This window comes from Chlamydotis macqueenii, chromosome 21 (assembly GCF_036417535.1).
Source record: "Chlamydotis macqueenii isolate bChlMac1 chromosome 21, bChlMac1.mat, whole genome shotgun sequence".
Classification (NCBI taxonomy): domain Eukaryota; kingdom Metazoa; phylum Chordata; class Aves; order Otidiformes; family Otididae; genus Chlamydotis; species Chlamydotis macqueenii.
The window spans coordinates 3143328-3170724 of NC_141576.1; the positions used below are offsets into that span (position 1 = coordinate 3143328).

The 27397-nt window shown below is 46.9% G+C and overlaps 2 protein-coding genes across 7 annotated transcripts in view; both read left to right on the forward strand.

Annotated features, from left to right (window-relative positions):
- The window catches only part of MXRA8 (matrix remodeling associated 8), a 38250-nt gene extending 22540 nt beyond the window's left edge, over positions 1 to 15710 (forward strand). For all 4 annotated transcript variants that reach the window (XM_086764465.1, XM_086764467.1, XM_086764466.1 and 1 more), the window contains 9 exons: positions 3720 to 3740; positions 4162 to 4470; positions 5028 to 5129; positions 6149 to 6607; positions 10703 to 10861; positions 11966 to 11996; positions 12760 to 12836; positions 14385 to 14462; positions 15317 to 15710. In XM_086764465.1, coding sequence (XP_086620591.1) covers positions 3720 to 3740; positions 4162 to 4470; positions 5028 to 5129; positions 6149 to 6607; positions 10703 to 10861; positions 11966 to 11996; positions 12760 to 12836; positions 14385 to 14462; positions 15317 to 15342 — 1262 coding nt within the window. In that variant the 3' untranslated portion in view covers positions 15343 to 15710. The remainder of the gene's footprint in view (positions 1 to 3719; positions 3741 to 4161; positions 4471 to 5027; positions 5130 to 6148; positions 6608 to 10702; positions 10862 to 11965; positions 11997 to 12759; positions 12837 to 14384; positions 14463 to 15316) is intronic.
- A 10154-nt stretch (positions 15711 to 25864) lies between these two features.
- The window catches only part of DVL1 (dishevelled segment polarity protein 1), an 86822-nt gene continuing 85289 nt past the window's right edge, over positions 25865 to 27397 (forward strand). Inside the window, exon 1 of one of the 3 annotated variants that reach the window (XM_086764587.1) lies at positions 25865 to 26246. In XM_086764587.1, the coding sequence (XP_086620713.1) occupies positions 26077 to 26246 (170 nt within the window). In that variant the 5' untranslated portion in view covers positions 25865 to 26076. The remainder of the gene's footprint in view (positions 26247 to 27397) is intronic. The other 2 variants (XM_086764588.1, XM_086764589.1) reach the window with 2 other exon arrangements.

Sequence of the window (27397 nt, forward strand, 5' to 3'; positions counted from 1 at the left end):
CACATGGAATTTGAAATTTTAAAATGAAAGCTACAGTGAGTTCTGCGTGCACAACCATTAAGGTATTTGGCGGTTTTGAAGCTCCAGATCCTGGAGTCTTGTGATTACAAAAGTCTGAGCTTTCACTAGGTGCATAAATACTCCGTGATTTTCCAGTTGCAGATTGAGAAGTGTGACTCACCAAAATAACTGCTTCCGGTTTACCCCAATCCCGTCGTTCATAAGCTTGTCAGCTTTGCTGGGTTATGGATATATCTCTGCCTTTGTTGGGCAGCTACTATGCTATGCAAACAATAACTTTGAAAAGCATGGCTGGGAACATGTCTTATTTGCTTTACTGGTCTCACAGAGCAGAGCTAGGCAGGTCTCATAGCAGAGAGGAGTCTGAAAAGAGAAAAAGACTTATTCCTTCTTTAAGTATTCCTCTATGTTCAGGTTATTGAAAGTCAGTTGTTTAAAATTCCATTTTCTCCAGGCACACAAGAGATCAGAGACATTCCAGATTCCTTAGATTTCTAAGTGATTTCATTTACAGCCATGTCAAGTAAGTTTGAGTCTTATCCAGCACCTGATGTATGTGTGCAGATTGCCAGCATTGCTAGGGAGTCAGAACAATCAGTGCTTCCTTCTTTGATTTGCGCAGTTCCCATGTCTCTTGTGAAGACTTGTGCTTTCTTTCCCTTCTAGAACTTTGCGTATTGACTGCTATCCCTCTGTCTTTTTGACATTTGCACTTACCACTTTGAGACTATGAATAATACCCTAGAGCAGGCTTCAGGCCCAAAGCTGCTGTCCAGAATCTGTGTGTGTGTTTGTGTGCACAGACAAGCAGTGAAAACCCTTTTTCTCTTCCATGTCTCACCTCTGCGCTGAACTCCAACACACTGCTTAGCTGTGCCTTCATCTTGGATGGGTTTTGTTCTACTGCGTAGTGTCACTGTAACCCTGGGCCGTTCAGGCTTTGTGTGGCAGCACTCAGCAAGTCCGAACAGCAGCACGGTAACATACAGGCAAGGCATCAACAGACTCTTTTTGCTTTTCCCAACAGGAAGCAATGTCTCCTGGTCACTGAGGGGCAGACCTAGGAAAACCCTGGAGTGTAACTGTCAAGTAAGAGAGAGTGCTCCGGCCCTGCATCTTAGGGAGCTGCTAGCAGAAGCTTTAACAGTGGAGGGGAAAAAGAAGCTGTTAAAACCCACAAGACATAAGCTTTTCTTATCTAGAAGCTGTTACATTACAGACAGCTTCACCGCTCCCTTGTGTTACAGGGAGTTGTGTTAGGAAGTGTGCTGGAGAAGCGCGTGTCGCTGCCAGGGCTCCAGCAGCCCCGCCTGGCAAACGGCCCTGTGGGTGGGACAGAGAGAGTTGGGACCTGGGTGGTCCTTACCCTGCCAGCTGGGCCAGCGAAAAGAGACAAAACTGGGGGCTATTGGTAGGTTAGGGCTGCCCCAGGCTGCTGAGCAGAGCATATTGCAAGGCCTAGGTGGGTACTTTGGTCAGCTGATGGATTTGTGATGCTGCATTTGGGCTCGATGTTTTTTACATTAACTTGCGAGAGGAAAGGAGAAAAGTAAATGCGTTCCTCTTGCTGAGCCAGGAGAGGATGTTTCTGTAGCACCGAATCAATTTGCTGTTAATGAGCAGCAATGCAGGACTCTGGAAGCGCTGGCTGTGCGGCCAGCCAGCTCGTAGACGCTGCTCCCTCGCCCGCGAGTCGCTGTTCCTGTTGTGACGCTGTGTTGTGCCCTTGCCACACCACACACGTGGGCACTGCCGTGTCACACCGATACGAGTCGGTGCTGCTGTGCTGAGAGCCACTTGTCCTGTCACAAGTGAGACCAGTTTCTCCTGGAGAAGGCTGATTTGGTGCTGTAAAAGAGCTATGTATCATTCCTTTGTTGTTCTAAGCTAAATCTAAGCCCTGGCTTCCAGAGACAGGGACTGGCAGCTTGTGTTTTGCCATGAGGCATTTTGCAGCCTGTTAGGGGAGACCATCAAATGATGGAATTAAAATGTCTTGTGTATGATGTCTCTTTCTTACATCCAGAGCAGTACAGACTTTGTCCGAGAGTTGTTTTTTTTCTTTCTGATGCTGAAGTTATAAATGTAGAAAAAATAATTTATATTTGGAATGTCTTTGAACTGGCGGTTCAACAGACAGTGCTGCTCATTTTTGTTCTCTGGTGTCACTGCCCAGTGTTTTGTGATAAGAAAAGGAAAGGAAACAGAGTTTATCCTTTGTTTATCCTATCTCCCAGAGTTCAGCCCGTGCACTGGGGGTGTGGTTAAAATAGCCCCAGTCTGGAGTTAATTTATTCTCTTCTGAAATGCATAAATACCAGGGCTGAAAAAAAAAATACAGCCTTTGTCTGCAGGACATTGTGCCTATGACATTAGCAGGACAAAACATCTAATGATCTTGCTGGAACCAACTTGGGCTTGCCTGGTTAGAGAGATGAATGATGTCATTGTGTTGGGAACCTAAATCATGCTCTCCAAGCATGATGCCAGGAGACCTAGACCCTTCCTACACAAAAAGCAGAAGGGACTGTGTCAGAGAAATGCAGAAACAAAGGCATTAGTTCACTTCTTGTAAAGTTCTTCCTGCATAGATCTGAGTCACGTGAGTTGGAGAGAGTTGCAGTTGCATCCAGAGCATTAGCGTGTTGACTGTGCAGACCGGGAACGTGAGCGGGAGGGACTCAGGGCTGTGCTCCCAAAGCGACGAGCTGTTTGCCCAGCAGAATGCCGACAACGGTGTGTGTCATGAATGTGAGGCGAAACAGCCGAGTCGTACCACACCTCATTTGACAGGTAAACTCAACGTGCTGCAGAGCTGCAGAATCCCTGCAGTGCATTCATCCCATCGTCCATTTTATAGGAGTTTGATTTGGAGTCTTGGAGGTGAAGTTATCTTTTGGCCTTCGATGTCACGCATCAGCAGTGTGGATCCACTTCCCTCTGCTTGGGCAGTTCCGACCCCCAGCAACTGAGCTGAGGTCAGCGCTGTCTCCGAGTCTGTTCAGGCGTTTGCCTTAGCAGAGAAAGTTGACTGAAATGTGGGTGTCTGCTGGGGAAGAGGTGGAAATGAAACTGTCACATTCATTTCACAATGGTCAAACAGCACAAAAATGAACATGGTTTTAGCTGGTCACATCTGGGTAGTACCCCTCTACTCCACTCTGATGAGACCCCCCCTGGAATACTGTGTCCAGCTCAGGAGTCCTCAGCGCAGGAAAGACGTGGACATGTTGGAGCAGGTCAGAGGAGGGCCACAAAACCTGTCAGAGGGATGGAACACCTCTCCTAGTTTTCTGTTGGGCAGAAGAGGCCTTTTGCACAATTCTGGTGCGTGATGCACCAGATTACACCTTTGGTGTAATGTTTGAACAGCGTGGTGGAAAAAACAGTGGCTATAGATGGTATGAAATAAAGACACGGGCTGTATGAAATGTTACAGGCTGCGCGTATCCCACTTTGCTCTTAAGCTGAAGTTTGCTGGGTCAGGCTCTGTCTTTTCCTGTAAGCGTACAGCGTCTGCTGCACCATGGACCAACCAAGCCGCTGGGCTTAACTCCAACACACGTGTTACATAAGCACGTTAACAGAGAAGGGAGGGATAATAACAGAGGAGGTGCCTGCTGACTGTGAGGATATTTGTATGTTTTTTCTTCCTTTTGTTGTCGGTAACATTCTTTTTTTTTTTTCTTCTTTGACAGGTTCTGTTCATTTATATTCCGGTGAGTGACATCTTTGTAATCTGCCTGTTTTTGAGATAATGAAAAGAAACGAGAGGGACTCTGATTCCATGACATGCAGTGGGGGCTCCGTTGCTAACTCCCATAGGCATGAACCATGCATCGCATGAATCAGTGTCTCTAAACTTTGATTAAACTGAGGGTTATGATTAGGAACGGCAAGTCAGACAGGTCGAATCTGCAATCCTGATAACAGACATTGCTTTTTCTGAATGAAGTGGTTTTAAGTGGCTTTTTATTGTATTTCTCTGCAAGAGAGCTCTATGTTGGTCTTGAAAGTTACTTTCTTTTGGGTGGAAGGTGTGCAGAGATTCTAGGGCAGGTCTGAGTCCTACTCTAGTGTCTTCTTCACATGCCATTCATCTGGTAACTCTGGTTTTTATTCTTCGCTCCTGGCTCTCAGTCCCAGCTGACGCCTCAAACCCAGACAGCGTTGTAGTGTCGGTGTTAAATATCAGTGCTACGTTGGGGTCACAGGCTGTTCTGCCCTGCAAGAGTTACCGCATGGTGTGGACCCAGGATCGTCTGAACGACCGCCAGCGTGTAGTCCACTGGGATGTGTACAGCACCTACTATGGAGATAACAAGATGGAGAGGCTTTGTGACATGTATTCAGCTGGAGACCAGCGTGTGTACAGCTCCTACAACCAAGGGAGGATATTCATGCCCCAGAATGCGTTTACAGATGGCAACTTCTCCTTGGTGATCAAAGGTACTAAACAGTATTCTCCCTATGCTGTCTGCAGAATGACTAAATTAACTTGGTGTTTTTCAGTGAAAATGGCTATTTTACAGAGCATTTTCTGTAAATAAGTATCAGTCTAATAAGGTTAATGGAGTTCTCTCAACCACTGTCAGTAGTGTTTTATTTCCCTTTGAAACAATCCCATTTTAAAAGAGAATTGGTAACAACTCATTGCCTGAAAGTCACTTGGGATTCTTGCGGACCTCTGACTGTATTTCCTGAGCTATAAACCCAAGATTGTCATTCTTCCTGTGCCTGCTCTTAGCAAAACTTAAATCAGCTTTCTCCTTCCATCTGTTAATACAAATGCATTCCACACAAGAGCAAATAAACTGAACAAATTACTGTATTAGGGGAGATGAATTTTCTCTGTTTAGCCCACCCTGATGATAAAGACGGGTTAGAACTGAGTTATATAAAGAACCTTTTGCATCCATGCAAGCATTTGGGAAACAGTCTAAATGACGGGAGTAATCGTTGTCTCAGTATAAAACACTCAACTTCTCTCTTCTCTGTTGTACTAGATGTTGCAGAGAGTGATGAAGGCACATATTCTTGTAATCTTCACCACCACTACTGCCACTTATATGAAACTGTGAAAATCCAGCTAGCCATCACCAAGGAAGGTAGGTGTGGCAGACAGCTTGGTGCGCTTTTCTGCGAGGGACCCGGTCTGGCAACTGGGGTCCAGTGGCCACTAGGACTCTGAATTCACAGTGGGGCTTGTGTGCTGATTCACAGCAGGTCCTGCGTGCTGTTCTGCTGGTGTTGGAGAAGAGCAGTGCAGATGCAGGGTTTTGCCTGTGCCTTCTCAGTTGCAGGTTCCGGGCGCAGAGGCCACAGCAGGCTTGGAAAGTGTTGGGAGACAGTGGTGCTCACTGTGCTGTTTGCTATCAGATTCCCTGAGTTTCAGAAATTTTATTCAGTGTGTGTATTTATGAACCTCTCCCCTTTCTTGGCTTTTGCCAAACAATGCAGGGAGCCTGTTGCGTTAAAAGTTGAAATTTAAATTGACCTTTGTGTAATGCACAAGTGAAGCGACTGGGGCTGGTTGTGCTGGGAAGCTGATGGGATAGCAGAGAAGTGCATCTCTTCTGCTGCTGTTCTCACAGCTTCTCTGCAATAAAAACACCCAGGCAGGCCTGCGAGCCCCAGGCTGCTTATCTGTGTTTTGGTGGTTCAGTTATTCCTTTTCAAGAACGAAATACAAAACAGTGCTGCTTGAACTCCTCCAGTAATTAGGGCATTTGTGGGTAGAAAAGCATTTCCTGCTTGGAGAGTTGGGATACAGCACGCTGAAGATGAAATCTGTTATTCTCGTTCCATTCTTAGTCTGTAGAGAGAATGTACTTCCTGCTTTCTGAAGCCAGAGATTAACTCTCAGTTTATACGGAAAAGAAAGCGGTCTTGCTTAATGCGCTGACCTAGGATGTAGCAGATAAAGGTGCGTTTCTCTACTGACTGCTGGAGTAAGTGTGAACAAGGCATACTGCCCCGTGGCACTTCAGGGTCTTTGGAGGGGATGTGTTACAGGATTGAGGGGTCTGAGAGCAATTGTACGTGTGCCTGGGTGTCCTTAAGCGTAGGACAAGTGTGTAAAGGTGCACGTACCAAGGTTCCACCACTTGTATTGTCTTCTCCACAGCTGAGGATGCGAAGGAGTACTGGGATGGGGAAAAGCCTGTGATTGTTGCCCTAGAAGGCAGCACAGTGATGCTCCCGTGTGTGAACCGTAACCACATCTGGACCGAACGGCACAGTGAAGAGGAACAACAAGTGGTCCACTGGGACAGGCAGCCCCCAGGGGTTCCTCATGACCGGGCTGACCGCCTCATTGATCTGTACGCCTCTGGCGAGCGCCGTTCTTACGGACCTCTCTTCATTCGCCAGAAGATGAACATCACTAACACAGCCTTTGCCCTGGGTGACTTTTCCCTGCGGATTTCACAGCTGGAAAGTGCAGATGAAGGCACCTACTCCTGCCACCTGCACCATCACTACTGTGGCCTGCATGAGCGCAGGATCTACCAAGTCTTTGTGAAGGAGCCAGTGAGAGAGAAGAAGGTGGTGAACCTCACAACTCACAACATTGCCCCAGCCATAGGTAAGTGGCCCATGGAAGTGATTCTCTTCATTGAGGAGGAGATAAGTATCTAGAGTTGCACCTTTGCGCTCTAAAGAGCTCAGTAAGCCAGAATTATCACACATTACTCCCCACCATCACCTCAGGAGGCCTTTGCTCCAAATCCCAAAATGTCCTTGCCTTTCCTGTCCCTCCACAGGGGTCTGCAGGGATCACTTAGTGCCAGCGGGAGGGAGCGTGGTCAAGGCAGACGTGTGCTCTGCAGAAGTTAGAAGAGCAGATGAGGTCTTGCCTCCCTGGCTACTAGTCCGTGGCTCTAGTATGGCCTTGGTTGGTGCTGCGCTGTTGCCATCACGCTGGTGTACCTGGGGCTGCAAGCCTAGCGATACCAGTGAGGATCCTGCAGAGCTGCTTTAACACTGCGCTGCTGCAGAAGCGGAGTGTCCCACCCATCAGGGTTAATTACCCTGCTTGCAGTGCTGTCCTGACATCAGCTTCTGTTTTCTTTGCTCCAGGGCAATTCTGCAGCCCGTTCTGCTCTGCGATGCTGACATGCCTTAAGGCAGACAAGCTGTTTTTCTAACAGGCTCGCTTTCCTGATCGCTTTTATGGAACGGGAGAAGGTGTGGGGCAGGGGTCGATTCTGCTTTGCCTTTGCTGTTACAACGTGCCACTCTTCTCACCAGAGCAGATTGTAAGATTTGCACAAGGGTTTAGGCTGTGGAGGATGCCAGACTGTGCAGAATCAAGCACCAAGAATTTGCCTCCACCCTGCAGCTTTTCTTTTTTTTTTTTTTTTTTTTTGTTTTAAACCAATTTTCACATTTTCCACTGCAGTGAGCTATCATCTGACAGCCTGTCCAAACTCAAAACCATCATAATTCATTCAGGCAGAGAAATAAAATTTAAAATCCCAAGTTTAATATTTTCTTAAGTCTTTGGGGTATAGTTCCTTAACATTTAAAAGTATCCATTTTGGTTTAGTATTTATTGGCTGCTTAATACAGAATTTTGACGTGCTTCATACATTTTTAAAAAGGTCTATTCTTCTGTAGCAATTGGCTTTTTCAAGTCACAGAAACCTAAACCTCTCCCCCTGGGACTAAGGTTGGTGTCCAGAAAACGCGGGCAGCACTAAGCGGTGGCTGTTGGGCCTGAGCTGACGCCGAGTCCAGGACATACAAATATCAGTCTCCCTGCTCGCGGCCCTTTTGCTGTCCTTGAGCCCTGTCCAGATCACATTGTGCAGATGGAAACTAGATCTTGTTTTCAGAGTTACCCACCCAGGAATTTATTCCTCTCTTTCCTGGATGTTGTCCTGGTTGCTGAGTAGTTACCTGCCTGCTCAGAAGTTAGATGGAACCCACAAGTAATTTAACCTGCCAGGCCTGTCTTCGTTTGCTGGAGGAACTGGCCTTCCTGAGAAAAGCCATTTCCACTGTCAAAAAAGAACAGCCTGAGAAGGGCTTTGTCCCCTACAGCTCAGCTGATCTGAGAGCACCACACACAAAAATGTGCTGAGTCGATGGGAATGTGAAAGGAGCTGAGACATCCGGAGTGCCTTTTTCAAACCCGCTGCTGAGGAGGAACCTGCTGGGACATGCCCTATTTGTGTATAGCAGGGAAGGCTGAGATATTGCCCATTCCATGAAAAACTGCATAGAGCTCTTCTGGGGATATAATATAAAGCCAAAATGAAACATCAGGAGATAACAAAAGCAGAGCAGTGAGCTTTTTCAGCAAGCAGCTATGGTTTCTGGCTTAGCTCCAAGGCCCAGAGCCATTTCCATACGGGAAACTTCATCCTGTTTTGAATATAAGCATGAGCTCAATTCTGCTTTCAGCCTCAGCAGTGCAAACGTGGTGTGTGTCTACTAATTCAGAGTGTTTTTACTCTGCGTGTGCTTTGGAGGAAGCACTTGAAGAATGGCATCTGTCGTGTCTCATGCTTATTGCTAAACTATTCTCAGTCAGCCCTGAAAAGAAAATGGGCCACACAGCCAGCATTTGTGAGCTCTCTTGGTGGAGAGCTCTCCATTTTACCCAGCAGAAGAATCTGACCCTTGGCACTTTGGTAAAGTAATGTAAAGGTACCTCTGTTGTAACTTTTTTTTTTTCCCCCCACCATTAGAACTTATTTTCCAGTAGTTAAACTGGATCATGTGAGTGAATTGGAGGCAGATGCGCATGCCGTGTTGAGATGTACTGGAAGATCAGGTCTTGGTTGCAGAATAAATCAATAAACCTTCATAACCTCAGTGTTAAGTGCTGATATAACACTAGGATGAGGAGGAGAGTCTCCGTCACCTTGGCGATGCTATTCTAGGTGCTGACATGCATCTGCTGGATGCGACTGACTCAACCTGTGCCTCAGTTTCCTCAATTGTAAAATGGAATATATCCTCCTGCCTTCCTGGTGATGCGCTTTGAAGCCCACCAGTGACGCTGTGCCAAAACACTAGTATGACAAGTATTTTGAGTATTACTTGATTGGAGTAAGCCAAGGAGGCCTGAAGTTTTTTAATCTCTGTTTCCACTGTTGTTACAGTGACACCTCCAATGCTGACTGAAGTTTAACTCAGCTCCTGCCCTGGGTTGCAGTATTGTGGGAAAGCAAAAAGCCAGGAATAGAATGCATTTGTGTTTGCTGGCTTCTGGCTCAAGAGCTGCTCCGGTGGCTACCAGCTCATTGCAGCAGCTGCTGAAGCAGCCTTTCATGATCCAGAGATTTGTTAAAATATAACTGTCATGTGTCCTGTTTGCAGCTTTGCAAGTGGCTTTGTTGGTCTGGTGTTTTTTAGTGAAAAACACATGCTGGTTTTCAGCACTGTAGCCAGCAAGCACACGGCATCTAGCAATGCCAGTAAAAAGAGGAGTGTTGCTGGAGTGGAGGGCTGGGCTACCAGAATAGAGCATATGCTAAAACCTCTCGCGTTTTTAGAACTGCTGTTAGCATTAGCAATTAATCATCTCTAGCTTCAAAGTGTTTACTTCAATCCACTATCGTCTTAACTTGATTTTATTGTTGCTAAGTTGGTGTTTTTAAATGCTGGAAACAAACTATCTGGCAAACTGGAACCAGTTACTGTGCCTGCAGTTCCAAAAATGTCAGCGTTTCTCACATAAGAACACATCTGTTACATGGTATTGCAGCTTTTGGGATATTTCCCCCTGTCTTTCCCCTTATTCCCTCTGCCTAATTTACAGAGTTACTCTCCCAAGAGAATGCTAGGCCAGAACTCCATACTGGTTCTTGCCTGGTGCTCTGTGGATGTTCCCTGTTGCGGGAGAAGGTGTCGCTTTCAGCTCTGTTTTGAAGATAAAAGCCTCTCCCAGCACAGCGTGTCTTAGGGGTTTGCTGTCTGTGCCTGGGCTGGATTTGTTCAGTCCTCTGACTATTGCAACCGGAGAAGTCGCTTCCTCTTTATACGTGTTAAACATTGACCTATTTATTTGAGATCTACAAAAATGTTCCACGTAAAAGTTTTGAGTTACCCTTGCCTGTGCTGCAGAACTGAAATGCTGCTGCACCCACAAATGGAATGGAATCTTGGCTTTTCATTGTGGGTTTTGATTTTATTTATTTTATTTTATTTTTTTTATTATTACTTTATTGAAAAGAAAGCTCATTCTTTGGCATTGAAAATTCCTCATACTCTGTAAATTATAACCCTTGGCAGGGAGGGGCTGCTTCATACTTTAGCTGTCTGGAGCCGAAGCAGCGTGGTGTGTGTTGTGAGGGTCCCAGAGCAGGGTTGTGTTACCCTGCAGGAAGGCTTGGGGCTGTCCAGTGTTGCTTCTTTCTGGACTTTGCCTCTGCAGTAAACAAGAACACACTGACAGCCAGGCAGCAGGAGGGGAATCTGCAACGGTCACTGTTAATACTTCCTGCTCATGGGAATATAATGGCCTTGTGAAGGGCACAGGCATGTTCCATCTGACAGAGGTTCAGTACGCTGCAAATCAGGCAGCCGTTTACCCTTTACTTCATGCAGTTCAGAAGAGTTTCTCACTCAACATGCTTTTCAGGTCCACATACGGGCCCACGTATGAATGTGCTTTGCTTTGGGTGCCAATTAAAATCGTGAGCCTGTTTTCCTTTTCCTGTGTCCTCAGATCCAAATGTTGTCAGGGGACACAACGTAATAAACGTCATCATCCCTGAGAGCCGGGTGCACTTCTTCCAGCAGCTGGGCTACATCCTGGCGACTCTGCTGCTCTTCATCGTCCTCCTCATCATTGTTGTCCTCATCACCCGCAAGCGCCGGCAGAGAGGTAGGTGCTAAGAAGAGCAGCCCTGTAGTGCTTACAGGGATTTCTCGTGACAGCAGAGCTGATTCCACAAATAATTACTGCGAAGCACGATGCTGGAGGCAGTGATCCTCTCCTGGAAAACCAGCAACCTACGCAGCGGGCAGTCTTTGCAGGTGCCGATGCCAAGAGAGATTCATTAGTGTGGTGTAAAAATTTCCAGGCCTTGATTGGCTGAGTTGCTCTGTTGCAAAGGAGAAGAACATTCGAACTGCTAGACAGTCACTCTTTACAAGTGGAATTTATTTAGAGCAGAAGGCCCACATGCATCCCTTAGGAGCTAAGATGTCTGAGTCCTTACTGGGCTCCCTGTGCTGGGTGACTCTCTGTGTGTAATCAGATGAACGGACACTGAGCCCTTTTGGTGACTTCCACACAAATAGTTTTGGATGCCACACAAGAAGCAAATGGCAGGGAATGCCTGTCTTCTGGTATGTTCTTCGCAGTACCACGTTCATCCGTATTTACGTGTCAGGGCATTAGCACCAACGTAAACCAGGGCTGTCTCCACTGACTTCAGTGGAGTTACTTTGCAACCACAGAGGGGACAGACTCCAGGCCCTGGCCTTTGGATGGAAAAGAGGAGCCTGAAATCATTGCTCCTCACAGGGTGGGGTGAGACTGGAGTGTAGTTACATACCTGGCGTGTGGGAGCCTGGTGAAAACCCACATCTGTAGCATGTGGTGGACGCAGGCCTGAGCAGTGAGCTGGGGATGGGCAAGTGCAGCACCAGCACACCAGAGATGACAGATGTGGCTCATATCTTTGTAATAAACGGGAGGTGGAAAGAAATGAAATGTGGAGATGGTTGTAGTGTCTTATGACGGGTCTTCCGTAGATCTGGGAAGACCGCTGGAAAGCTAGTGAGCAAAGGAAGGGGAAGCTCCTTGTAGCAGTGAGACACGTGGATCCTTCTGTATTGGAGGAGCTGGGAAAGTGGCCGTTGTGAGCATCACAAATAAAGAGCGCTGTGAGCACAGTGCTGGGTGTTACTGTTACCACTCTTATCTGGGAGGGGGCGGTTGGACTAGATACAACTACTCATTCTGTTTCCTCTCTCTGTTTAGGTTATGAATACAACGTGAAGAAATATGGAGAGTAAGTATAATTACAGGGTCTTTTATCTAGGATTAGGAGGCATAAAAATGAACTTATGGGCCCCAACCCTTACCTGTCATTTGGCAATTGCATTTCCTTTCATTACACTTTGGGAATTGATTCACAGATCCTGTTTCTGTGAGATGTCCTTAGGAGGTAGTGGTGAAGGAGTAGTGCACACATCTACCGTAAACCCTACCGTGAGATGGGGCTACGGTTGTGTAGCTGGGTTCCTTTGTGGTTTATTATATATTGTTACAGTGGAAGAGATGGGGAAGTTTCAGTACAGATTGGCTCCCCGTTGTTCTAAGCTCTGGAAAATACAACAGGGGGAAAAGAAGCCAGCTAGGCAGAGATCTCAAGGTGTTAGTAAAAAAAAAAAACCAGTAAAAGGAAGAGAGAGGAGAACTGGATTCACTAGTAAGCAGTATGACCTTCTGAAATCCGTTTAACAGCGTAGGGGCAAAGACAGGAGAAGTGCCAATGTGCAATGGCTGCCAGTGGTGTTATTTATCTGTCATGCTTTCTCTGGAGCAGCCTTGTAGAAACTGGAAGGGATTCTGTAAAGATTGCTGTGGAAATCACTTAATAGAGAATGAAATCTATCGGGTTTTTTTCAACTTTTCTCCAGATATATAGCAAATAAACACTGTAAATTAAATTCTCTAAAGTAGCATTAGAAAAGCTATTGTGAAAAAGTGTGAAAGAAGCTAGTTATTAAAGGATGTGACAATACCATTTTTCACTGTTATTCCTTTTTCAGGAAGGATGTAAATCTTAAAGAATTTACAGTCGACACAACAGATCTGACTCAATACAGAAGTGAAGACATCAGGCTGGGTATGCATCAACTAGCAACCGTTCTCCAAACCAGGTCAAAACTCAATAAAATTGAGGATTTCTAATGGCGTTTAGATGCCCGTTGTGAAGTGACTTCATCTCCTGATTTTAAATGGCAGCTCTGAGAATCTCGGCCCACAAGTCGGTGCAAGCAGGGGGACTGCAGCTGGAGAGGGCAGTCCTGACTTTTGACTTTAACTAGAGGCTGATGGATGAGGTTGGTCAGTAACGAGGCACAGCCTCTTTTGTTTCTCCTGGAGTTTTGGGGGTTCTTTGACATGCAGCTGAAAGCCAGATTCAAGTGAGCGCAAAACAATGTGGAATCAGATCAAGACAGCGTCTAGGGAAGAGAATCCCTAAAATTTAAGCAGCTTGTGTAGGGAAGAGGATCAACAAGGCAGTTCTCTAGAATCTCCTGTCCAAGAAATTAAAAGCATTTGTCAATATGAATATCATCATTCTACAGTAAATGAAAACTAGCTCAGAGTGAGTGATCTGGAGAAAAAAAATACATCAACAGCTTTTAGTACTAACTACTGACCTCAGCATCTCTCTAGACAGTGGGTATGAACTGTAGCTGACTGAAGTGGGATAAAGAGAAATCATGAGTTCATTGCCGCCACCGTCTGTTGAAGCCAGTTTGGTTTAACTTTCTACAGTTTCATCCTCCCTAGATGTCAAATTATTTAGGGAACGGTTGGGTCTTCTGTCAAGATCTGTGACAGCAATTAGGACAAATAAACTCGAGCAAAATAATAGGAAGAAAACTTGCAACAAAGGCCCTAGAATACAAAAGACAGAAAATACAAAAACCACTGGAACTCATGGTAATGTGAAACATACTGAAAAGAGGAGAAGGAAGCTAATCTCAGTGGTGATCTGGGAAAGTATTTTTGCTGGGATATCTAGGACTGACTTGGGGAACTTACAGCGTTCCTGAGGATGGATGCTGCTCCTTCCTAGAGCTTGAAGGTGCAGCCTTGAGTTTATTGAGTTTATCAACGTGCTGATAAACCAGGAACCAATTGAGTTGGTCCCCTTTGTAGCAAAGGTACAACCTTTAAAAGAACAAGCTGACAACTTTAGGTCTCCAGCCACAGAATTGCTGTAAGGGCCTCAGTAAAAAAAGAGGTAGATACAGAATCTGAAGTAAAGAACAAAGGAATTGCAGAGAGTGGGTTGCAACTCAGGACAGCAACACGTACAAATAATTCTCTGTGTGTCTCAGGAGAGCTCCCCTCTGAGCAAATTCTTTGAATAACTGCATCAATCACCTTCAGGTGAGCTTTGCATAGATAATCCAGAGCTTTTTGTTACATGCTGGAAGAATCTGTGGTGTCTATGAGGAGGAGGAAACTGAAGTATGCATAACTGATTAGTGCCAAGGGCAAAAATTAAGTCATAGCAGCTTTCCTTTTCCTGCGGAGTGGCTGAGTAACTCCATCAGTACTCCAAGGAGGGACCGATCACACGTCTGCCTTGCCTGTAAAGCTTTGTTTTTGTTTAATATTCTAATGGCTGTCTGAATTATACTCCTTCCTTACACAGATTACAAAAACAACATCCTGAAGGAGAAGGCTGAGCAAGCCAGAAGCTTCCCAGCAAAGAACATTGATTTAGACAAAGGTAATAATGACCTGCTTCACCCTAATTGGTGGCTGTAGGAACCTTCTGATGGGCTGAAGGAGGGAGGAGTGAAGAGCACAGTTTAGCAGTGACCTGACCAAGCCGCAGCCAAATGAGGAATGATAAACATCATGACAAATGACAGCAGGAATGAGAAGCTAGTTCCCTTCCTATCCTTTCATTGTGGAGCCACAAGATGCAAGTAGTGATTAGGCTTTGAAAAATTTTGGCGTGGCACACATAGAATTTTTCTTTATTGGAAAACGAATGCCTCGCAGGGCTGGAATGATGCATTCTGTACTGTAACCTCAGAGGGAGATGTGTCTCAAAAATGTCCTGGCATGTGTTTGAGAAGAAAACACTGTGCAGAAGAGAGTGGTTTTAGCTGAATTAATTTATGGGTAATGGGCAGTCACTTACTGCATCCAACAAAAGCAAACAACTCTCTTCCTCAGGGCAGAATCTCCTTTTGCTTATCTGAGTGTTACGCCTCAGTTTGTAGAGTCACACTTGTGTCAAGCAGTGCTTGTAAGAAGTTTTTAGGTTCCATGTATCCTTTCATATGAATTTAGAATATAATAAAAGTGACTGAAATGATACCAAGAATGGTCTGGAGAGCCCATGAGTTGCCTTAGACCTGCTGTTCTTGATGGAGTTCTCATGATATTTTTGCCTACGTTCTGCAGAGCTGATCTGTGCAATAATTTATACACAATATGTGAAGAGGGTATTGGGGACATGGTTGGCTGCACATGGTCACTTGTCACTGTATAGCTAAGTCCATGTTAGTGTGCTGCTTTGGGTGGTTTGAAATCCCTCTGCAGGTACTGACCTCCCTTTCGATTTGCTTTCAGATTTCAGGAAGGAATATTGTAAATGAAGACATTCCCAAGCTGCTGGCTGGACCAGAAGCTTCAGTGAAAGATAGATAAATGGAAGAGAGATGCCTTTCCTTAAGATCATGTCCCTCCAGTTACCATAGTTTTTTTTTCTACATAGACTTTCTCCTGACTAAGCACAAGGGTATTTGCAAATGCTTCTTGAAAGAGTTAGACTGTCTGTCTTGTGTGCACTTATGATGGGTTTGGGTTGCCTTTTCTTCCTCTGTTCCCCCAGTCCTCCATTCCCCTTTTCTTTCTTGATATTATTGTTGGTTTTATGCATCAATGATTTTTACGAGCTGAATCAGCAGACATTTTGCTTTGATGTTACTGCTTTAAATAAACCAACCTGCATCACTGATCTTGAGCCATCATTATACCAGGCATTTTTCCATGTAGTGTGTTCATCAGAAAAATAATAGCAAAGCCTGATTGCGATCTCTCCTAGGGTGGCATAAATCAGTGTCACACAGCGCTTTACCTATTCCAGGTGAAGCACAAAGAGGACACCCCTTCACAAATTACACTGTCAATACCTCCTTTTAGGAATGGGGAAATGTCAATATCCTCATTTCACGGGGGAAAGGGAGGCACACAGATGACTGAGGGTAGGGTTGGGGTCAGCTCCAAAGAGCTCTGGAAGCCTGACTCTGTATTTCTCACTCTAAGCTTGTTTGTTGATTTGTTTTTGTTTCAGTGCAGACCAAATCAAATTTGGCATGAGCAGACACTTTCAGCTGAAGCTGATGGAGTTACAGTGCTGTAATACCAGTCTCAGTTAGATCAGAACCAGAAATATCATGGAGAGGGCTAAATTCCTGTGTGGAATCTGGAATATGGCTTTCCTGCAGTCCTTGGGTGGATCCAGGCCACGCAGAGCTTGTGTGCACATCAGAACAAAGGTAGGATTGCAGCCCAGGGAGACATTGTTCAAAGGAATGGCTTCTCATGAGCAGACCATGAAGAGCAGGAGTAACAACACACTCCACTACATAGCCTGTCAGGAATTTTCGTGGGCCAAGGTCTTAGAAGGGGAGTTGAGGAGGGAGATGAATCCATTCTTGTGGATTTTGGGATTGTTTTGGGTAGCAGACATCTGAGATAGTGGGGCTGTGGGCTGAAGGGAAGTTCTACATAAGAACAGTGCGTCAGGTGGGCATGTCCAGACATTGGAAGTCAATAATCCAGTGTTGTAATCCAAGCAAGGTAAAGCATCAGGAAAGCTGGAGAATATTAACAGTTCTACACAGCTTCTCTGATGACCTGGGTTATTCTGTGGTGTCATTCCCAAACCAGGCACACCTGTGGTCCTTGGGACACAGAAGAAAAGGTCTTTCCTGCTGTTGTGAGCATGATAACAGTGGCTTATGTTCTTGTTGTGTATGGGTGAAGGTGGCAAGGATTGCCAGCCTGCTCTGGTAGTCTGAAGAGAATGGCAGAGGGAGGGGACTGCATGTGGGCTTGGTGACTGAATGGAACTGGGGTAGGGTCTTCAGGATGTTGTGGGTCGTGGAAGTGTGAAGAGGAGCTTGCGTGGAAATACTGTGAGGGTGAGGAATGATGTGAGGGTGATGGTGTGGTTTTAGTCTTGAAGTAGTGCTCTGCTTGCAGCTGGTATCTCAGCATGGATTTCTTCCTGGGGATGGAGAATTTTGAGGTCTTTGCAGGTGATGAAGTGGCTGTGATCCAAGGAAAACATCTCAGTCTACCAGCTAAACAATTGGGAACGTGACCGACTGCTAGCATGGTATGTGTCTTGGCTGTTGTTTTAGGCACCGTTGCTACTTATCCGAGAACACGTCAGTGCTGCCTAACAGGGACACAAGTTTGGTCAAACTGGAGAGATGTTGTGGCTGGGTGAAGCTGCCCACTGCAGGAGCACTGGGATCCAGTGCCGTTCTGAGAGCTACCCAATGCTATGGGCCTCTCTAGGGGAGGAATCGGTGCCAAGTCCCGTACCTGCGCCTTTTTTTCCACCCTTACCAACTGGGGTGTCTTATCTGACCGATGCCAATGTTCTTAGACACCTAAAGCCCCTTTCAGCCCCCTCTCCCTCCTCCACAAACACCACCAATCTCTGCTGAGGTGTGACAGGGCTCGGTAAGAGCAACGCAGAGGTGCGCTGCACTGGGCGTGATGGTTGTTGCGTTGTGCTGTTACGCTGAAGCTGAGCTCAGCTCCCTAGCTCTGCCAAAATTGTGGTGCGTGGGTGTGTACCAGGAGGAACCGTGCTGTCTGTTCAGAAGCTAGGATGTCAGTACTTCAATGCACACTTCCTCTCATAGGAGTGGAAAATGGACCATGTCAATTTTTATAGATACAATATTTCTCTCTGTTAGTGAGGACTATGTTAAAGAATAAATATATTGAGGACTTTTATCTTTAATGCCTTCAAATATGAAAAATATTAATAATAGAATATAACAGTAGAGATGGAGGCCTTCCTAAGCTACAGCTGGGTGGATCCTTGTATTTTTGTTTGCTCAGCCCTTCCACCGCTCTCTGGACAGTTTTTGTGATTTGTGATTACCTGCCTTTACCTTCACTTAAGATTCACCCCCACAAAAGCGCTCAAATTGGGCAGAGCCCTGACCGGTGGAGAGGAGGGGCTGGAGCTGGGCCCGGGTCCCTTCCCCCAGTGCAGACAGCCGTTCCTGGGCTGCATTTGGCTCGACCTGATTGAAACCCAAGGTGCATTCCTGCAGGTGCGTACGGCTGCGCTGGTTATTCCATCAGGGTGGCACCGTCTCAAGTAATAGTCGTTAATGTCTTTCTCCCTCCCTTTCATGTCTGTGAGTCAAAGGTTGGAGATCTTTACTTGCCAGTTCGAATTGCTTAGCACAGCTCATGCAGACACCAGCTCAGAGTGGGGTTACTCATAAACTCCAGAGGAATTTGAATATTTTATTTGACGTCTAGGCTGCAAAATAGCTTAAGGGGAAAAAAAAATTAATATGTTTTCTGAAACAAGCACTAGGAAGAGCTTTATGAGTTCCTCATCCTTGCTTTGATCACTAGTTTGAATTTGAGTAATGGTCAGACACACGGGTATAACCCTAGAGTGATCAAGATGGGAGTTTGAGTTGAGATTATGGCCCTTTTTCCTTCGGGAGAGGCGTGTGTTGTGTGAGTGGACTCTTGATCAGAGTAGTGGTTTTCAAATGCAGCCTGCTGCATGCAGTGTGTAATTTAATATGTTAAAATTCTGGCTGAGAGAGATCCAGGCAAGACTGCTGGATAACCACTTGTGTTTTCAAAATGTTGAAAAAAGAGAGAAAGAAAACTGCTAAACTGAATAGTTTTGTTTATTCATTTCTAATACAGAGGAATTATCAAAGGGTATTTGCCCTTAAATACTGGTGAGAAGCCGTCTAGGTCCTTTACACGTGCACTTTGTATTCTGCCAGCCTTTGGCATTGCCGTGAAGTCTGTGTAGCTGATCTTGCACGTGAAAATTAGAAGGCTGGACTCGCAATTAACCACTAGGCGAAGGGCAGGACCACTCTTTCCTGTTCCCACTCTGCCACAGACTCAGTGCCACTCTAGACAGGTTGGTTTTCTCTCTCTTGTTCTCATCTAAGCCTTTCTTTCCCTGATACGGGACAGTAACTTGCCTCTCATGGAGAAACAAATTTTTAATATGTGTAGCACTTTGGTAAATGTGCTTTGCCTGAGTTATTAAAAGTGATGTTCTCACTGAACTAATGGAATGCCGCATCTTGCAGACTTCTTCACTTGTCACTTTGCAGGCTCTCGGCAGGCTTTGCCTCATTATAGTCTCCTTGGTTTCCTGAGATATGCATTTTATGTTCAATTAGTCCAAATAATAATAACCCCTAATATTTTTATACTAATTACTTCTCACCGAGTACTCTAGCTCAATGACAGCAGTGAAAGGAAAGTCTCTTTCAGGGTAATGTAAGGACTGTAAGCCGTTGTTGTGGAACCAGGAAAGGGTTTTAAAGGGATTAAAACAGACTAGAACCAGAGCCCCCTCTTTTCAGTTCTGTGCTCACTCTGCTTCTTCTCAAGACTGAGAGGAGGACTTGTTCCATAAAGCTCATTTTTCTTTGTTGTAACAGAATTAATTTTCGTTATTATTGTTACTTAACTTTTACCATTTATCGTTGTTGTGTAACTCTCCTAACATTTAAGAAATAAAGGAGAATATAATGGAGTTTCAAGTTAAGGTTGATTTTATTTCTTGCTCTTTGGAGTTGCTATTTAAGTTATTAGCCATCATTAGCTAATTCTTCCCATAGCTGTGCAGTTTGCTTCATCTCAGAGCATCCTAAAGTGCTTGACAAAGTGCAGATCGGATGCAGTAAGTTATTCCAGTGATTTCAGTTGTTTTCCATGTGGGACATCATCATTTGACTTGGTCATGGGGCCCAGAGACAAATTTTAGCTCTCCAGAAGTGTTGTATAATGAAAGATCTGCGGCCCTAGATGGAGTTCAAACCATTTATCAGAGATGAAGGCTGGCAGCTCCCTCACAGGACATAATTCTGCAGGTCCAGAAGGGAAGATAACATATCCTGCTGGAATAGTTGACTGCACAGTTTTATACTTCGCTTCCAGCCCAAATTCCTCTTTTCTTTGCAGAACTAACACCTTTCAAAGTTCCTGCTGCACATTCTGCTCTTGGAGGGCTTCCACCCGCTGAGTAGTATCCCAGCTGGTGTGACAGAGTTCTTCCAGGGACACTGATGGAAACAACTTGTATTGCTGCTGGGATGGACAGTGCAGGCTGCCGGTGCAAGAATTTGAAGGATCAAAGCAGGATATGAAAATAAAAAGTGGCAAGGAAGTGAATTTAGCAAACTAAGATTATTGACCAGCTTGTCTAGCTCTGGTCAAAGCATTATCTTCTCTCTTACCTGGTTGGAAATCATACTACAGCCAGTCTCCTGCCATTCACACCGCCTCTGCGCTGGGCTGAATCACCCTGCCATGGCTGCTTGTACTTTCTCAGATAACCATAGGGGAAGAAAAAACAACCAAACGGGTTAAAAGGGTTGGGAGTTGAAGACTGTGAGAAATGGACGGGGAATAGTTTCTTCTTATTGAGCTCTGCTGTTGCTTAGATGAATGATGAGTTCTTGAGCAGGTGGAGCCAAGGGCCGAGTACAATAAAGATCTCATCCGAAAATCCTGTATGGTACTGTTGTGGGACTTCAATGGTCAGCCACTGCTACAACCTGTAAGTGAGATTCTTCACGGTGAGGAGAAGCCACATGAGAACTACTGAAAAAAACATACTTTGGGCAAAGTGAGATCATCCTGGAGCTGGTGCCAGTCCCACTGGGAACATCTGATTCAACAGCATTTTTCTAAGATTTAAACTTACCTTTTTTTTTTTTTTCTCCCCTGAAGTGCCACAGGCAAATTAGAGCACCATGCTGTAAAAAAAAAAGAAAAAAAATATTCAAATTACGCTGTTGATGTTGGGAGCCAGAGATGCCACCATTTTGCTGGACTGAGGTGACACATGTTGGATTGGATTTGTTCTTTGTTGGGGGAATATGGAGCTTGAGTGGAGTTTTTCTGAGGGCTTCAAAAATACAAATGCAGTGTTTGCAGACCTGCTTATTTGTACTTTCCTGACGCTATGTATGTATAAATTGCCTGGTTCCCTCTTGCACCCAGTGTGGTTGGGGCCAACCGTATCCTGGGCTGCATGAGAAGATGTGTGGCCAGCTTGATGTCCCTCAGTGATTTGAAGTGCTCAACCTGTTGCCTTTTTCAATAACATTTCAGATCTTTCCAGACTCATCTCCACTGTTCTGATTGCTGCTTTAAAGTACAGTTGAGTTCCAGGACAGAAGTTAGCAGCGTTTCTGCAGCAGGGGTAGGGAGGTCGATGCCATTCTGTGTGAGTATCTGATTTTCACTTGAGGTTTCCTGTTGCTGGTAGACCTTGAAAGGACAGGAACATAGTTTGTCCATTTCTCCATTACATTCTTCTAGTTTCTATTTGGCAAGCCCTGTGGAGCACCAACAAGAATGTTGTGCTTTACTCTTTTCCCTCCCATGCGAGTACACAGTGCCTCATCCCTACAGACCTACAGGGCAATATCCCTCCATAGCACACATTCCTCAATTAACACTGTTTTTGGGAATGCCACTGACAATACCCTCTGCCATGTCTCCCAAGGTTTGTTTTTTTTTTTTCCCTGGGGAGCTTTGCTCAGGAGGCTGGAGAGCGGATTGCTGGACTGCAAGTCTTTTGCCTCCCTCTAGCGTTTGATGTTTTTATTTAATTGTAGACGATTGGGACTGAGCTCTGGCATGACCTGACTGTGCCCAAGGTCCGTTGCACAGAGAGGAAGAATAAAAGGACAAAAAAAACCCTTGCAGATCTTTTAGACCAGATCCATGAGCAGTGTAAACTGATTCGGACTGCATCCTGCTGACGTATACCAGCTTGGGAGCCAGCCTACAGCATCTTAATTTTAAGCACATCCAGACTGTGTGGTTGCAGTTATATCTTTCTGCTTCTCCTCCTCTTTTAAGATAATTTCCGTGTTTAGTTCTTATTCTGCACTGATGCTAATCTTGCCTATGTGAATCAGTAGAATGAGACGGAATCTTTGCCCCAGAGCTGTAGAGTAGTTGCTAACTTCTTTTTCTGAATGTGCTGAAAGTCTTCACGTAGTGCTCAGTGTGGGGAGCTTAGGATCGCTGAAGGGGAGGAGTAGCCTGGCTAACAGTTCCTCTGTGGTTCGTTCAGACACCAGCTTCTGATACACCCCTTCAAGTAAAAGTCTAAAATCCATTTCTCCTTTTATTTTTGAACAATGGTGATTTTTGGAGAAAATACTTAAGCAAAGGAATATAAGGATTAGTCCTACTGATGGGACTCAATACTCTGGAAACCTAGATGTTGTGTCTCTAGGTCACTACTGTGATTCCAGTCTGGAAGGAATGTTCCCTGGCTAACGGGTGTCATCGGTTTCGTTTCTGATACATCTGCGCTACCGGTCTCGTAGGTACTGCCAGTCCTACAGGCGGCACGGGTAGCTGGCAGTAAACCATGGGAAGCTTGCAGTGATGCTAACCACACCGATCCCGCTGTGTTGCTGAAACAGATGAGAACAGAAGTCTTCACTTCCCAAGGTTGGCTATCCAAATGAAAGTACTCGTAGTCAAACCTGATTTCATTGACACGAGTGGCAAAACTGCCAGCGACTGACTGACTCTTGAGAAGAAATAAGCTTCCAAGTGAAAGATGATTTTGCTCTTTTATAAATAAATTCTTGCAGGTGGATAAAAAAATACCCATAAAATCTCAGAGTGGGTCCCAAGTTATAGCTTTGGTGAGCGTCTGAGTGCTCGGAGCTTTGCTTTTCTTTTTGTTTTATCTTTTTAAACAAATATTTATTTGCTAAATACCCAAAGTGTGATGAGCTTCTTGAATTCACCGAGACAAGCTCCAACCATGACTATAATTCAAAGGATGGCTTTTTAAAAGGGCTCGCTTATTCTCTGTGTGGTAATGAAGGGCACTGCTATAGAAATGAAGAAAAGGGTGAGTGGCTTTTATGCCTCAGGACACTGCCTGCTCCCTGCAGGGGTCAGCAAGGCTGTTTGCTCTGTCACGGAGAGCACAGCACTAATAGCAAGAGATTTTTACACCTTATATTTGTTTTCCACTGAAGTGTTAAGCCCTGAGCTCTGCAAGCAGCAAGATATTAGCCCTGATGGACCAGCGGTTTCAAAGGTGGTGTATTCTGCATTCCAGTGTCCACCCTTTAATTGGATTAGCTTGTGGGTTGACTGTAACATGAAAGTGGGTTGTCTGCTCTGTTCTGTGCTTTTTGGGGACACAGAAAGCTTTTTGTGAGTCATCGATCCAGCCTTATCGTGTCTGTTCCGAGGTAGTCATCTGACAATTATACAACTCGTTATATTTTCAGTTGTCAAAAGTAAAAGCAAAGCTAATAGAGCAAGGACAGAGCTCTTTGCAGATTTAGTCTTTGTGTGGATACCACCTGGGTCTTTGAGGAATTCAGGAGGTCATTAAGTACGAACTGAAGAGACCAAAGGGCTGGATGTTAATATTTTCCCTGAGTTTCAAAGTGCCAAAACTACATAAAGCTCGGTATCTCAGAAAATATGGCTTGTTCCAGAGTTATCTGATAGTCCTGCCAAAGGCAGCCTTCCCCGTTCTCGCTCAGAGATTCTTGGGTGTGGTAGCATTGATGGATTCATGGTATACTTCCCATACCAAGGGTACTCGCAGGTGCCTGTGGAACCATAGCACACAGGACAGAAGGCTGAATGCATAGTTTTACAGAAATCTACGGTACTTTACGCCTTACTCTATCAGAATTCCAAAACTGAAAGAGTGAGAAACGACTAAGCATCAGCTCTTGGAATGTACTCTTTGAAGTGTGCTAGGTAGGTCATTCCCGACTTAAAACAGTACCAAATCACTAGTTACGTGACGAAGACTAAGGCCAGACTTTTACTTTGCTGTTCATCTTGTTTGATGATCATACAAGCGTTCAGGTTTCCCTCTGATGAGTGGTATGAATGTCAGCAGATGAGCAAATCACTGGAGTCGGGGAGAACCCCAGTGAGAGTGACTGGGTAATTGCTTCACTACGCCAGAAATGACAGCAGATGGTTGATGATTTTTAGGTTTCTCGGTATTGTTAAATCTTGTTGAGCTGTGAATTAACCGAGCCATTGGTAGAGAGGTACCCAGATCTGGCTCTCTGTAGGAGAATTTGGCTCTGGAAGTGCTATTGCAGCATTCATGTGCTGGTAGGACCTGGGAGCTGGTAATGATTAAACTTTCAGAAAATTGAAAAGAATAAATAGCAGTAATGTTAACAGACCTTTTGGCAGCCTCTAGTGCAGTTGGCTCCTCTGTTTCGTGCTGGTAGAAAAATCATTCCAGTGCCACAAGTAATTCAGTCACTGAGCTGTGATTTACCCCTTCACAGAAAGCAGCTGAATATTCTGGGAAGTGAATGTCCTCTTTCTTTGAAAGGGAAAAAGAGAGAATGTCATTAGCTTGGGATTTTCCTGAAGAAGTATTTTTTCATTAACAAAAGATTCCTTGAGACCTAAGCACACTGTTCTGAAATCTTCATTTTCTGGCTGTCATTTTTAGGGATTTCTAGAATGAAGGGTGAACTCTTCCCAAATACATCACCTGCAAAACACAGCGCTCTAAAGGTTTTCTTTTTCTGGACTGTGTGCTCTAAAACATGCCTGTCTCACCTGGCAGTGTTGAATGGTGGCTCTTGCTGTTCTGTGAAATTCAGGAGATGAGAGGTCTAAAGCTTGCTCCGTGCCAAGCACCTCAATGGGCTCTGTGCCCAACAGGCTTCCGGTGAAGCAGCTGTTAAAAGCAATTTCTTCTGACCCACGAATGGGTCTCTGCTCTCTTATTAGCATAAGCTGCGGAGAAGCCAACTGCACTGTGGAAAATTTCATGATCTGCAGAGACTCCATGAGCTCACTGCTTAAACAGAACCCATCTCAATTCTGATGAAACACAAAAGGGCACCGGTCTGCTGGGGGAGAGGAGTCCGAATTCTTGAGATACTTGAAATACAGCTGTCTGCCTGCCATTTTAATGCTGTGAGTAACGTCATCTCTCTGCCCTGCCCATAAATACATACATAAATATCTTGCATCTTGTGAAGAGTGCAGAGTTAGAGCAGAAAGCTTTACAGACCGAGTGCACAGACAGTAGCGTGCTGCCCTTTTCCTGCCCTCAGGTGGATAAGGATGCTGAGCACCTCAGTGGGGTCGGTACCTGGAAAGTGTGTACTGATTCCTAGAAGGAAAAAATAAGGGGAGAGCTGCCAGGGGACTCGTGGTGTTTATCGAACCCTTTGGGAATGTTTACCGCCACACCAAGTGTTTTTCTTAGGCCAGAGACTGGGATGTTTACACAAACAGAGCATCTTGCGTGCGTGGCGCTCGGATAAATCACCGCCACCATCAAAAGCACCCGAAATACGATTTGTGCGCCTCAGCAGCGTGAAGGGGAGAGGTGATTTTTATGGGGAGCAGCGAGCGCTCAGCCCCTTGGCTCTCGCTGTTCGTTCCCTGGGGAAGGGACAGGACCAGCACCATCAGGTTGCTAAAATCAGCGCTGCCGCTTTTCCCGGAGCGGGTTCCCGGGCGTGGCATCCCACCCCCGGCCAGGCATGCTGCAGAGGCGGGGAAGGAGCGCCGGGGCTGCCGTCCTAGCTTGTGCTGAGCCGAACCCCTCCGTACCGCCCCGTCCCCGTCCCCGTCCCGCTCCCGGGGCCGGCCGTGGTGCCGCCGGGCCGGCAGGGGGCGCTGTGCGGAGCGCGGCGGGCAGAGCGGCGGGAAGAGGACGGCTGCCCCGGCCGCCCCGCGCCCCCGTTGCCCCCCCCCCCCCCCCCAACCCCGCCGCCGCCTCCCCCGCCGCTGCCCGCCGGCCCCGGGGACGGGAGTCCCGCAGCTTCCCGCTGCCGAGCGCGGCGAGGGTGGGTGGAGGGGGGGGGTGGTCGGCGAGCGGCGGCCGGAGGATGCAGGCGGGGCGGGCGGCGGGCTGCCGTTCCCGGGTCGGGCAGCTAGAGAGCAGTGCAGGGAGCGAAATCCCGGCCGAGGAGCCCCTGCGCGGCGGCGGCCGGGCGCTGGGAGCTCCCTTCCTGTCGGGGGCGGCTCTGGGCCGGAGGCCGTGAGAGGAGCCGAGCGGCGGCGGAGGCCCGGGCCGGCTTCCCCTCCGCTCCCCCTCTCCCATGGCGGAGACTAAAATAATCTACCACATCGACGAGGAGGAGACCCCCTATCTGGTGAAGCTGCCCGTCCCGCCGGAAAAAGTCACTCTGGCCGATTTCAAAAATGTCCTCAGCAACCGGCCCGTGCACAGCTACAAGTTCTTCTTCAAATCCATGGATCAGGATTTCGGGTGAGCGCTCCCAGGCCGGCGGCGGTCCCTGCCCCTCCTCTCCCCTCCTCCCCGCGCCCCTTCCCGCTGACAGCGGGGGGAGGTCTCTGAGCCTCCCTCGGCCCCGACCGGGAGGCACCTGCTTCGCCGCTTGCCCGGCGGCTCCGCTGCAGCCCCCTCACCCCTCGCCCGTCTGCGGGCCGGGCCGTGGCAGGGCGCTGGGCAGCGCGGCCCGGCCCCGCCGCCGGGTGCGGCCCTGCGCGCCGCGCACTGCGGCGTCCGCTCGGCGCTAGGCCCCGGCGGCGGCTACCGGTACCCCGGGAAAGCTGCGAGTGCCGCCGCCGCTAACATGGCGGCCTGGCCCGGTCCGGGGAGCGCCGGGCGCGGCGAGGGGGCTGCTCCCGTCGTCGCCCTCACCCCTGCGGCCCGGAGCTGACAGCTCCGGCCGGGTCCCCCCCCCGGCCCCGAGGCGAGGAGGCCTCTGGGGCTGCGAACCGCCGGGCCGAAGCCCGACACCGGGCCGGGGGGGTGACAAGCAGCCGCCGGCCGTAGCTGTCAGCGTGTCGGGGCGAGGCTTCGGCAGGGCGAGGGTTTCTGGAGAGCCGAGGAGAGTCAGGCTGCGGGTATGCTGAAAGGTGAAGCCTTGTGCAAGCGCAGAAATGCTGGTCTGAAAATCGCGTTGTTGCGCCGGGTCTGCGTTTGCAGGCCGTTGGGCTGAGGTGTCAAGCGGTCGGTGGTCGAAGCGGCCACTTCTTCAAAGGGCCCGCGCCCACCTCGGCACTGCCAATGCCTTCTGCTTCCGAGGAGCGCAGGAGAAGACAAGGGCCAGGCTTTCAAACGACCTTTGTGATGGTGTAGGTCAGATTTTTGGCTGGAGCTAGGAGATATTTGACATCGTTCTAATCTCCACGCGCAGATGTGGGTTGCATGCCAGGGGGCTTATTGACAGCCATAATAAAATAAACCGATAAAAATCCGTTTGACAGTTTGCCAGACGGTAACTTTCAAAATGTATTAATCCTTTTGTAGCAAATCGCTTCTCTTTGAACTCACATCTGTCACTGGCAAGACAATTTTACATATTTAAATGCCTTGCCAGTAATAAAGAGAGCAGGTTTGTGGGAAACTAATGTGGACCTGAGTAAAAGAATGCCATGGTTGAGGTGTGGAAT